Source organism: Mastigoproctus giganteus, chromosome 5 (genome assembly GCF_048544385.1).
Source record: "Mastigoproctus giganteus isolate SK-2022 chromosome 5, ASM4854438v1, whole genome shotgun sequence".
NCBI lineage: Eukaryota > Metazoa > Arthropoda > Arachnida > Uropygi > Thelyphonidae > Mastigoproctus > Mastigoproctus giganteus.
The window spans coordinates 96,232,230-96,245,192 of NC_143579.1; the positions used below are offsets into that span (position 1 = coordinate 96,232,230).

The following is a 12,963-nucleotide window of genomic DNA, read 5'->3' on the forward strand; positions in this document are numbered from 1 at the left end:
AGCAATATGGCCTTAGTTGCTAATGCTCCTAAAAACCAAATAACAAACAAACTATTAGTACAAACTACACAGAGGACTAGTTCGTATTTGCTGCACTATTGAATAACCAAGGGCATGAACTAACAGGTATTTTTCAGTCTACCATGGTATTTGTTTTGTAATATTTATTTACATCAACAGATTCTCTGAAGTGGCCGTAACTCATCAGACCCTAACTGGGATTGCAGCCTACCCTAAATGTGCTGATCCCACCTTCAGTGATAATATAACCTTCACTATTGTAGAGACATGCAACAGCGAAGCCTGTACCAGCAAAGGAACTAAAATTTATATTCATGTGCATTAATATAGTTTAATAATTAAAAAATTAGATGTGTCTAAATTACAATTACTTTATAATGGTAATCACAAAGTAAAGCATATTCCAACTGTATCGTAATAGAAAGTTCATATTAGTGCTTACTACTGCTTACCTCTAAAAGGGCTATTGTTCCACCTACATTGTTTCTGTAATAGTCAAGAGGAATACGGCAAGACTCTCCCACTGCTTTTAAAGCAGCAAAGTGGATAATACAATCAAATTTATGCTGTAACAATTAATTTTTTTTAAAAAATTAGATATATGAAATAAGCAATTATTATATTATGAACTTATGAAAATATTATGCAGCATTTTGAAATCTACTGAATTAACAGAACAAAGCTTTTGATAAATGAATTCCACCATTTATTAAATGACATTTCCAGACACAGTACAGCCTTCCCTAACATACTATTTGATATTGGTATAATAAAAAAAAAAATGCATTGTTTTTATTCTTAATAAAATTTTATCAAAATACTGTCAAAAATAAATTCTTTACTTACTGTGTACATGTGAAATGGTAAAGTAGTGAACATGGAACAATACAGGCAATACAGTTTTCAGCATGACATTATAAGTTAGGATATATAGGCTGGTATTGAAAATGAAAAAAAGTGAAAAAAAAAAAAAAAAATATATATATATATATATATATTTTTTTTTTTTTTTTTAAATTTAATACTGGAAGTATGAAGATGTGGGATGACAGCACAGAAGAAAGAGGTTAATTGTTGGCTAGTTTGGGATGTTTGCGGAGCAAACATCCCCAACTTTACTTTTTTGATCATGAGAGCACACTTGATACAGATGTAATACCAACTGATTTGCTGTTATTAATGATGAAAAAAAAACTAGAAAGCTTACATGAAAAATTGTACTTTCACCTAAGATTGGCTACTACAGCCTTGACTGAAGAGACTTTCAAGAAAACCACAAGTCTCTGATGGGGTTTAAACCAAAACCTCTCTTAAAAAGTGAAAGTGGAAAAAGTTATCACAATTTGACTGAGAATGTAATATGAGAACTTCCATAATACATGAAGTCTTCATGAAATGTTCTTTGGTGGCAGTCATACACTTAACTTTAACTCGATTATGATTAAACTGAGTGAACTTATAAGAAAATACAAAAAATTCATCTTAATGAAATTTATCTATATTATAAATGATAATATCCATATTATCATTTATATTAATAATTTTTATTATTAATAATTAATAATTTTTCACACATTTCTTCAGCAGGTGACTCCAATGGGTCGTGTCCGGCAGGAGGAGATGTAAGGCTTCTCAAGCCGTCAACCATCGAAATCCTTACACAAACCTAGGAACACGGAACATCAGAACTCTGCTCCAGACAGGAAAGTTGGAATGCATTAAAAAAGAAATGAGACGATACCAATTCAAGATTTTAGGACTAAGTGAAGACAGATGAAAAGAAGGAGGCTTGTGGAGTGAGGAATTCAGAGTAATTCACTCTGGTGCCACAAATGGACAAGGAGGCGTAGCACTAATTATGGAAAGAAAAATCTGAAAAGTGGTAACTGACATATGAGTCATAGGAATGAGAATAATAACAGCAAGAATAGCAGCAGTACCAACAGACATGCTGATCCTCCAGGAAGTAGAAGAACTCTATGAACAGCTGGAAGAAATACATACACACCATCAATGTGATAATCATGGATGATTGGAACACGGTGGTAGGAGAAGAAAGAGAAGACAAGATCACTGGAAATTACGGACTGGGAAACCAAAATGAATGAGGACAGTGCCTTGTAGATTTCTGCAGAAAAGAGAAACTTATTATCACGACTACGTGGAAGAGCCTAGGAGACTCAAACAGATATCAGCTAGATTATATCCTAGTAAAAGAAAGATATCAAAATCAAGTTAGAAAGTCCATAGCTTACCCAGATGCAGATAGTGATCACAATCTAGTAATGTTAAAGAGCAGACTAAAATTAAAACACTAAAGAAAAGGAGCAACAGGAAGAAGAAGTGGAATTTAGAATCATTAAGACAAGAAGAAGCAAAGCAAAAATTCAAATACATAACAGGTGAAGCGGTACAAAAAAACCCTAACGGAAACAAAACAATTTGATAGTATGATGTTATGTTGTTATTTGGTTTTTAGGAGCATTAGCAACTGAAGGCCATATTGCTTCAGGGATATGCGGTAGTCATTCCCTGACCTTTCTGCCTCCTCCGTATTTGGTGGTCACAGGCTTGAACTCCCAGTCTAATCAAGAAGCGTGTGCTACGCACTGCTGCTCCTGTCCACCTGGCTACAGAAGCACCTTGATAGTATGAACCAGAGCTATAATGCGCAATACATTCTAAGTTGATATCAATATTTGTAAAAGAATAAGAGAAGTTTGCCTCAATATGATACATAGAACACTTCCATATGATACTCTCCAGAAATTAAAGCAAAAACAATTAAAAAATCGAAAATCTTACATTACAGTAAGAAATAATTAACAATAATTAAAAATGAAATGAACACAATTAAAAATCAATTTAACACAATTAAAAATTAAGTAAAAAATTAATTTTATGAAAAAAAATTGCAACACGATTTTCCTTCCTGAAGCTGACAATGCTTTTCAACTATATCATGATCACAAGAATGAAAATTACTGAATAGGGGTGAGCCTGGAACTTAAATATTGATTATTTGTCTTTGTGCATGTGCATAAAGGACCATGAGTCGGAGATTAGATATGGCCGGCGAACATTAACAGAATTCTCATGTAATTTAATTCCAACTGTTTCTGCAATAGTCTCATATTGCAGTCACATTGGTCACTTAAGTATTTTGGCCTTGTTAAATAAAAAAAGTATGTTTTTCATTAATGGCATGAAAAGCTAATTCTGATGCTGCAGAACGAGAAGCACGAACTGAGGCTACGAGTTAATTAACACGAAAATTCAGAGGAAACCGCACAGAACCATGATAAGACGAGTCGCAACACCGCAAGGAATGTTATATACTATGTCATTTATTTGTGTTGCGAACGAGGAAAGGATTGAGCAATTGTTCAGTATAGTGTGTAATTTCCATATTGACCTGGCTACAATTTTAAATTCGGTATCTTTAAAAAAATCTCTTAAGTTGTTTGTGCCACTGTTCAACATATGGGACAGAAATAAAGTATTTTTTTGATATTACTATTGTTGGTTGGTGTATTTTTTTATATTTTATGCTTAGCTTGTACCCTAATTCTGATTATTGTAGCAAGTGAGTAAACTCTGTTTAAGAATCTGCTGGTTAATATTTGTATTTCTGAGCCCAATGCAGATTCCATCGTTGAATATTTATATGCACTGAGAAATTGATTAAAAATAATTGATCTTTTGTAGGTGAACAGGTGATAGCTGTTATAATGCAGAAGCATACCAGTGTTTGTAGGTTTACGATAGATGTTAAATTGGATTTCATTCACACCCCAAGTAAGCATGAAATTTAGAAAATTTAATGACTTAGTATCCGTATTCTCCCACTCCAATGTAATTTTGAGTCTAGAATGAATATTATTAAACGAATGTAAAATGTCTTGGATAGTGCTACTATCAGTAATGACTAGAACATTGTCTAAATACTTCCCATAGTATGTGATATGGAGTAGAGGTGTCATATGTATACGTTCAATTTTTGAGAAATAGACCTCCAATATTAGGCCACTCAGGAATAGTTGGCTTCAACTAAGAGTTTAATTAAGTGAAAAATTTCTTTAATAGGAAGCTTTGTATAATTAATCGATATCGAGTTATTATTTAACATATCTCAAAGAATATCTAATGTGTATTCGAAATTTACATTCATATATAACGAGGTAACATTTGGTGAGAATAAATTATCATTACCACCAAGTCTACAGTCCTTAAGGTTATTAAATAGTGTATCATAGTTCTTAATCCCAAATTGTATCACCCATCTAAAGGGTTTTATAATGCTGTATACATGTGTGGCCAAGGATGAAAATGCCGAGTTTCTGTAGGAAACAAAAGAAGAAAAACAATAGAAAAAAAATGGAAGTTTATTAAAGAAACCATCACCAGAGAAACAACAGAGTGGGCTTCAAAAGAACAGAAGTGAAGAAACCCTGGATATCACAAGAAATTTCGGCAAAAATAGAAGAAAAAAAGGGAATGGAAAAACATCAAACACTGACGAAAGTGTAGCAAAATATAAGCAAAATATAAGGAATGAACGTCAAAGAGAGTGTAGGCAAGCTAGGGAAACGTGGTGGAGCGAGAGGTTGTTGTTTGTTATTTGGAGCATTAGCAACTAAGGCCATATTGCTCCGGGATATGCGGTGGTCATTCCCTGACCTTTCTGCATCTTCCATATTTGGTGGTGACGGGCTCGAACCCCGGTCTAATCAAGAAGCGTGTACTACGCACTGCTGCTCCTTCCCACCTGGCTACGGAGACGCCTGGAGCGAGAGGTGTAGAATCATTGAAGATGTAGATAAAAAAAGGCAGTTCAGATCTAGCTTTCAACAAAATTAGACACTTCACGAGGAAGAAGGGAATAAAATCTAGCAATATAAACAACAAACATGGGCAACTTTTAACAGAACCTGAAGAAATAAAAACAAGATGGAAAGAATACATCAACAAACTCAACAAAAAGACCACCCACAAGAAACAGAAATCAAAAGGAGTGACTCAGAAGACAATACAGAAGACCTGCCAATAACCAAAGAAGAATTTGAAGTGGTGCTAAAAGCAGCAGGAATTGACTCCTTGCCCATTCAGCTCATTAAAGAGGAAAGTAATGAGCTACATGAACTAATTTTCAACTGAACAAGCCAGATGTACAAAGAAGGTTCATGGCTTGAAGATCACTGCACAGCAGTCATGATCCCATTCGCCAAAAAGCACAATATCAAGGAATGCAGTCAATGCCGGACTATCAGCTTTATTCCACATGTATCCAAAATCTTACTAAAAATAATAAAACAGAGAATTAATGACAGAATCAACAGTTATTTAGCACCCGACCAATTTGGTTTCAGGAAATATAGGGGCACAAGAGATGCCATCACAGCCCTAAGGCTCATGGGAGAGAGATTTATTGATCTAGGAAAAAACCTTTACATTTGCTTCATTGATTAAGGGAAAGCATTCAATAGAATACAATGACCAAAACTCTTCTCAATTCTGAAAAAAAACAGGAATAGAAAAAACATACTAAACTTAATAAAAACATTGTACAAAGGCCATCATAGTATATATTGACAACTTGGAAACAGACCCAACAAAAACAGAAAAAGGAGTTCAACAAGGCTGCCTACTTTCACCAGGCCTATTTAACATCTATGCAGAGGAAATGATCACAGAAGCCCTTGAAAACAATAATTTAGGAGTGACCATAATTGGCAAACAAATAAAAACAAGAAAATTTGTGTGTACTGTCACACAATAGTGTGATATAATAACTATTATGATAATAAATAATTATAAAATTATTACAAAAGTTGAGAACATCATAACTGAATGCATGCATGGAGTCCTTTCATCATATTTGATGTAGCATTAGCATTAGTAGAGGCATATGATGCAAGAAAGCAAGCTTATGCAGCATCAGCCAAAAAAAAAAAACCACTTCCACTTCACCTCTCCGTTCGTTCGAAATACCCATCCAGCTGAGCCTTAAATTTTTTTAGACTATCAACTTCCACGACAAGGGATGGAAGTCTGTTCACCAACCAACTAACCACTGGCTAAAGGCAAATTTCCACACGTCTATCCTAGATCTGTTTTTCCTCAATTTGAATTTATGCCCTCTCAGGTGATTATTCTGAGCAAGAGGAAAAATCCTATCAGCATTGAGCATTCTCAAACCATTCAAGGCTTTATACACCTCTATCAGATCACCTCGCTAGTGCCTAGTCTCCAGACACTGAAATTTGCAAAACTTAAGCCTTTCTTCGTAAGAGTACCCCTTTGTTCCATTCACTTATCTTGTTGCCCTTCTCTGTACTTGTTCCAGCAGCTCTACATCCTTCTTGAAATGAGGCCTCCAGATCTATATACAGTACTCAAGGTGTGGCCTGACCATTGCCTTATATAAGGGAATAATCGCCTCCTTATCCCTGCTAGAAAAATTCCTGTATACCATTGACAAGACACCATGAGCTACTCTTGCAGCCCGTCTGCACTGCTCAGAGAACTTCATATCTGCCTGCACAATTACCCCCAGGTCCTTTTCATTCTCTACTACTGTCAGTGTAGTACCACAGAGTTGATACGTTTCTCTGGGGTTGCTGTTTCCCATATGTAGTACTTTACATTTGTCAATGATAAACTTCATTTGCCACCTCTCAGCCCATCTGCTCAACCTTTCCAGATCCTGTTGCAGCAACATAGTGTCAGTAGTGTCCTTGACAACCCTGCCAACCTTTGTATCATTTGCAAACTTGGACATTAAGCTTGATATACCATCATCAATATCATTTATAAATACAGAAAACAATAATGGACCCAACACTGAACCCTGAGGGACTCCACTAATAACATTAGCCCACGATGAGCAGTGTCCATTGATTACCACTCTCTGTCTTCTCCCCCTCAACCACCCCTTTATCCAAAGCAGCAATTTGCCTTCAATGCCACACTGCTCCAATTTGTGCAGCAGTCTTCCATGTGCAACAGTATCAAAAGTCTTTCTAAGATCCAAGTACAGGCATACCTCGATTAACGAATAGGATGCATTCCACGAAATTACTTCGTTAAGCGAAACTTCGTTTTCAGAGGTAAAAATACTATGGCCAGAATAGGGATACGTTCCTACGTAAAGAAAATGAAAAGCTTTTTTTCGAACAAAGAAAAGTTTTATTAAATAAACAAACAGTCAACTTACATACAAAGTGAAATCACATTTTAAAATATGAGGTTAAAGTTGATTGTTTATGCTTTTTTTCTCTTTCATTTAACAATGGCCTATACGGAGTTATTGCATTTAACACTGATCGCTTAACTATAACACTTCTTCCTAAATCAGGATCATTTTCACTAAAAAAATTTAAAACGTTTTCAATGTCATTTAAGCACCTTTTTAAATCTTTGGTTGTTAACACTTTTTCGGCAGGAACTTCTTTAACTTCGCCTTCATTATCTTTGTCTTCGTTGCTAACAAGGTTTTCTAAATCTTCCACTGAAAAACCATCATCTTCTGCATTCAATAAATTTCTAACATCCTCTTCATCGACATTTTCGAAACCTATTGATTGAGCCATCTGGATAACTTCATTTCTAATTTCTTGGATGTTATTTTCTTCTTCTAGTACAACTTCTGGCCATATTTTGCGCCAAACTCCATTTAAGCATTTCTTAGTGACTTCTTTCCAAGAACTATCAATGTTTTCAATTGCGTTTTTAATGGTGTAGTTTTTCCAAAAAGTTTTAACTGTCATTTCCTCTTTATCCTCTAGTTCAGGTAAATTGCTTAAAATTCGACGCAGATAATAAGCTTTAAATGATGCTATTACTCCCTGATCCAATGGTTGAATCAGAAAAGTTGTGTTTGCTGGAAGAAACACAACTTTGACAGGAATGCATGTGTCCAACGTGTTAAGATCAGTAGGATGTCCCGGAGCATTGTCTAACAACAAAAGAGCTTTTTCTTCAAAGTTCTTTTTTTTGACAATACCGTTTTACTCCAGGACAAAAGTGGTTAACAAACCAATCAGTAAATAACTCCTTGGTAACCCACGCTTTTCTATTTGCTTTCCATATTACAGGTAAATTCATTTTTATGTTACCTTTTAACGCCCTCAGATTTTCTGAATGGTAAACTAATAACAATTTTAATTTATAATCGCCAGAGGCATTTGATCCAAAGAGTAACGTTAAACGGTCTTTGGCTGCTTTGAACCCAGCAGCTGATTTTTCTTCAATAGAAATGAAGCTTTTTGTTGGTAGCCGTTTCCAGAACAAACCGCTTTCGTCAACATTGAACACCAAATTTGGTGGAAAATTTTCACGTTCAATTATTTCCTTTAGTTTTTCTGGAAGCTTATTTGCAGCTTCTCCTGTTAATTTTACACTGGCCCGTTTTTTTTAAATTTCTCGAACCAACCACGAGAAGCCTTAAAGGTTTCCGTAATTTCTTCAGTTTGTTTAGATTTCAGGTGATTAAACAAAAATAATGCTTTTTCTTGAATCACAATTTGACTTAAAGGCATATGACATTGTGACATATCATCTATCCACAAACTTAACATTTTCTCCATTTTTTTCTAAAATTGGATTCCTTAAGCGAGTTAATTTTGCCGCTGTAACATCTGTACAATTCTGAGCAGACTGTTTTATTTTTTCTGATTGACTTAGTATGGTTGTTAAAGTTGATTGCGCTAATCCTAAAGAAGGTGCCACATCGGATTTTCTTTCGCCGCTTTCAACACGTTGTACGATATTTAGTTTAGTTTCCAAAGAAATTGCTTTTCTTTTCTTTGATTCTGACATTGTAATTAACTAAAACAAAAATATTTCTATTAAAATTTACAAAATCTACGTTATGTAATGCTACAAAGAACCTACGTCGATTATTGCAATGCGCCACACTGAAACAACGTCAATCATGTAAACAAATGCAAAGTACTGCATATGGGTAGAAGTAACCCCAGAGAAACGTACCAACTGTGTGGTACTACACTTAAGGTGGTAGAAAATGAAAAAGACCTGGGAGTAATTGTGCAGTCAGATATGAAGTTTTCTGAGCAATGTAGACAGGCTGCTAGGGCAGGTCATGGGGTTTTGTCAATGATATATAGGAATTTTGCTAGCAGGGAAAAGGAGGTGATTGTCCCTCTGTATAAGGCAATGGTCAGGCCACGCCTTGAATACTGCGTACAGGTCTGGAGGCCTCATTTTAGGAAGGATGTAGATTTGCTTGAGCGTGTACAGAGAAGAGCAACACGATTGGTGAGGGGAATGAAGGGATCCTCTTACCAAGAGAGGCTTAAGTTCTGCAAATTGCAGTTCCTGGAGACCAGGCACCTGCGCGGTGATCTGATTGAGGTCTATAAGGCCTTGAATGGGTTGAGCACGCTGAATTCTGATGGGATCCTCCCACTTGTTCAGAATACGAACCTACGGGGACATAAGTTCAAATTAAAAAAGGACAGATGTAGAATAGATGTGCGGAAATTTGCCTTTAGCCAGCGGGTGGTTAATTGCTGGAACAAACTTCCATCTGTCGTTGTGGAAGTTGATAGGTTAAATAAATTTAAGGAGGAACTGGACAGGCATTTGGAGGGTATGGTGTGATTTTTTTTTTTTTTTTTTGGCTGATGCTGCATAAGCTCCTACACTTGCTTTCTTGCATCAAGTGCCACTACTACTACTACTACTACTACTACTACAACTAAATTATGCGATTGACGCGAAAAACTGTTATAACAGACACGCCCGCAGCTCGGGAGCACTCAGGAATACGTAACGAGTCGCCGTCAGTCACCAATCGAATGATTGTCGGGCGTTGGTCTTAAATTGGAATATTTTTTTATGTTAAATGGGGCTTGAAATTGCCGACTTCGTTATATCGAGGCTTCGTTATCAGAGGTAACGTTAACCGAGGTATGCCTGTATATATCAAAGTTATTCCCTGCATCCAGTTCTTTTGTGACTGCATCATAGTATCCAATCAAATTGATCAGGCAAGACTTCCCCTTAACAAAACCATGCTTTGTCTGAGCTATAACTGAAGTCTAGATGATCCTGCAGTGCTTCTTTAACCAGTGCCTCCATTAATTTTCCTGGAACAGAAGTTAAACTCACAGGTCTATAATTACTTGTGTCGGCCTTTGATCCTCCTTTGTGAATTGTGGTCACATGTGCACATCTCCAGTCTGTGGATAACTCCCCTGAGTACAAGGAAGCTCTCATAATTATGACTAAGGGTTTGCTTACTTCCTTTGCTGCCTCCTTTAATATAACTGGATAGATCCCATCCACCCCAGGTGCCTTTCTTGTGTTTATCTTCAACAATTTCTCCTCCACTTTACTCTCAGTTATTACAAGATTCTCTAGCTTACTGCCAGAGTTGAATACACCTCTGGCATTCCCCTCGCTGAAACCTTTATGTTTGAAGTCCATGTTAACAATTTCATTCTGCATATTGGCTTTCATTTCTCATCAGTGATGAAAGAAAACACAGTACCAAATGCCAATTTGATTTGATTCAATAAATATATAAAATGAGGACCAACAATGTAATCTTTTCTCTTTATCAAGATTTTAGTACATTATTCATGCATTACTCATGAATACAATAGGAACAGAGATTGTCTAATGGAAGTGGATACTGAAACAAAACTGGAAATCCAAAAAAGCTGAGACTGAAATAAATGAAATGAAATGTTCAGGACTCCACTCACAAGAATATTGTACATCTAATGCATATATCATAAACTCAGAGCCACTGGCTCCAACTGAGAATGGTGATAAACTTGAATCAACTTAGAAACGAATATGCAGAGAAACTGCAGTTAACATAAGCATTTGTTGCACTGGTACGAACTGTCCTAGGTACAGTTTGCTTTGATTGACCATTAAAGGTAGTGCATGTGCTAATTAGCTCGATTTCCCTTAGCTTTGTTTTCCTCAAGATGGGGTATGATGGTATTTCTCTCATACAGTCTGCGATTGTTATGATGAAAATTTTTACAGATTGTAGGCTGTAGAGGCACACTCTATTGTTACTGGACTGTATTATATTAATCACAATAGTAAACGTATTTTAATTTTAATTAAAATACATGTTTACTATTGTTTACTAATACATGTTAAAGAGGAAATGAATAAAGTCTTTGTCTTCTTTTCCCATTAAGCTTTCTGGGTGAAGATAGATCTTTTTCTTGGTTCTCTACTTTGTTTGCTAATGGGTTTTTAGTTCATTAATATATTTGCCCACTGTCATTATTTATCCTATTCATATGTTTTTCTCATTCTTTTTTTCTATTATACATATCCATTCATTCATTAATAGGTTGTATTTTAGATTATTTCCTGATTTTCTAACTTTTAACTCATCTCTTAACGTTTTATTTTCTATGGCTTCATTTTTTTGTTTTTATATATATATATTTATTTATTTATTTTCAATTTATTATCTATATTTTAACTTTAGCATTCTGATTAATTTGGATTATTCCAAGTTATATTATTTATCCCCCCCCCATTTACTCTACTCCCATTTAATGCTTCTTGAATTATTTATATACATTCCTAAGTAGTAAAATTTCATTACTTGTTCTATTATTTTCCCTTCTAATTTACATTTGAGCTAGTCCTTTACTGTTAGGTGCTTTGTTTCTCCCATATGGATATTTCCATATTATACTCTTTTGCTCTTTTATTAAAATTATGCAGCATTCTTTGCAAACTGTTGTCATTTTTTGCCATTAGTATGCATCATCCACATAGCACAGGGGTCGGCAACCTATGGCTCGCAAGTTGCATGTGGCTCTTTGAACATGTAACTTCAGCTTTTTAACTTTTAGCCCACATGAAGCATAATTTGAAATGGAGTTACGAGGACTTAAAAATCAAGGACATGTGGAGTGGAGTGCAGGCCTAAAATGCCTTAAAACTGAAACTGAGGATTTGGAAAGGCAAAAGGCTGCCCTTGCAATTCTACAAAAATGGACGGCGATAGATGATTTGAAAAAGCAAGACTAAATTGTGTTCAACAAGTATATAGATTTGAAATTATTTGCATTTTGACTTCTCTCAGCTTTTGGTTCAACATATTTCTGCATGCAAATATTTTCGAATATGAACTATATTAAAAATAAATCAAGAAACTATCTGCAATGCAAGTCTCTCAGCATGTTTAAAGATGAAAATTACAGTACTCGCCTGATGTTGAGAGACTTGCTCAAGAAGTACAGCAGCAAAAATCACATCAATTCGTACCTAACTGGATGTTTGTTACGTTTTTTCAGTATTAATAAATAATATTTCAAAATATATATATTTTTAATAAAACCTTCCCACTCTATTCCATTTCTTAAAAAACTCCCTACCCCAGCTTGATCTGAGGTGTGGCTCTTCGGATTCTCTCTCTTTTTTTTTTAATTACATCAAAAATGGCTCCACACAAAAAAGAGGTTGCCAACCCGACATAGCAAGTTATTTGATTTTTAATTTTTCATTCTAATTCATTTATTTATTCTATGTACTTTGCTAATTAATTCATCCATTATTTATTGTATTTCCACACACACACACACACACACACAGCATTTATATATGCTGTGTGTGTGTGTGTGTGTCTGTGTACACACACACACACACACACACACAGTGGTGACTATAGTGGGCTTGCATGGGCTCGCGAGAACCCATTGTTATTTTTTTTTGAAACTTTGCGAGCCCATTGTTGAAACAATCATTTATTTTACAAATTAAATCCTGAATTCAATTATTCAGAATCCAGAGATGGAACTATGGTGGGACGAGCGGGAGCCCCAGATGCACTCGACTATTTTAAAATTGCTCCATTTGATTTTATTACAGTCTGAATATTATATTCGCTATAAAGAAGTTTGTTAAACTTCTTTATAGCGAATATTTTTGAATTCC

At 35.3% G+C, this 12,963-nt stretch overlaps 1 protein-coding gene across 3 annotated transcripts in view; it reads right to left on the reverse strand.

Annotated features, from left to right (window-relative positions):
- Positions 1-12,963, reverse strand: part of Gale (UDP-galactose 4'-epimerase) — a 292,156-nt gene that overhangs the window by 161,264 nt on the left and 117,929 nt on the right. For 2 of the 3 annotated variants that reach the window (XM_090373355.1, XM_090373356.1), the window contains exon 4: positions 474-587. The exons of the other annotated variant lie outside the window; for it this stretch is intronic. In XM_090373355.1, the coding sequence (XP_090229481.1) occupies positions 474-587 (114 nt within the window). The remainder of the gene's footprint in view (positions 1-473; positions 588-12,963) is intronic. 3 annotated transcript variants of the gene reach the window in all.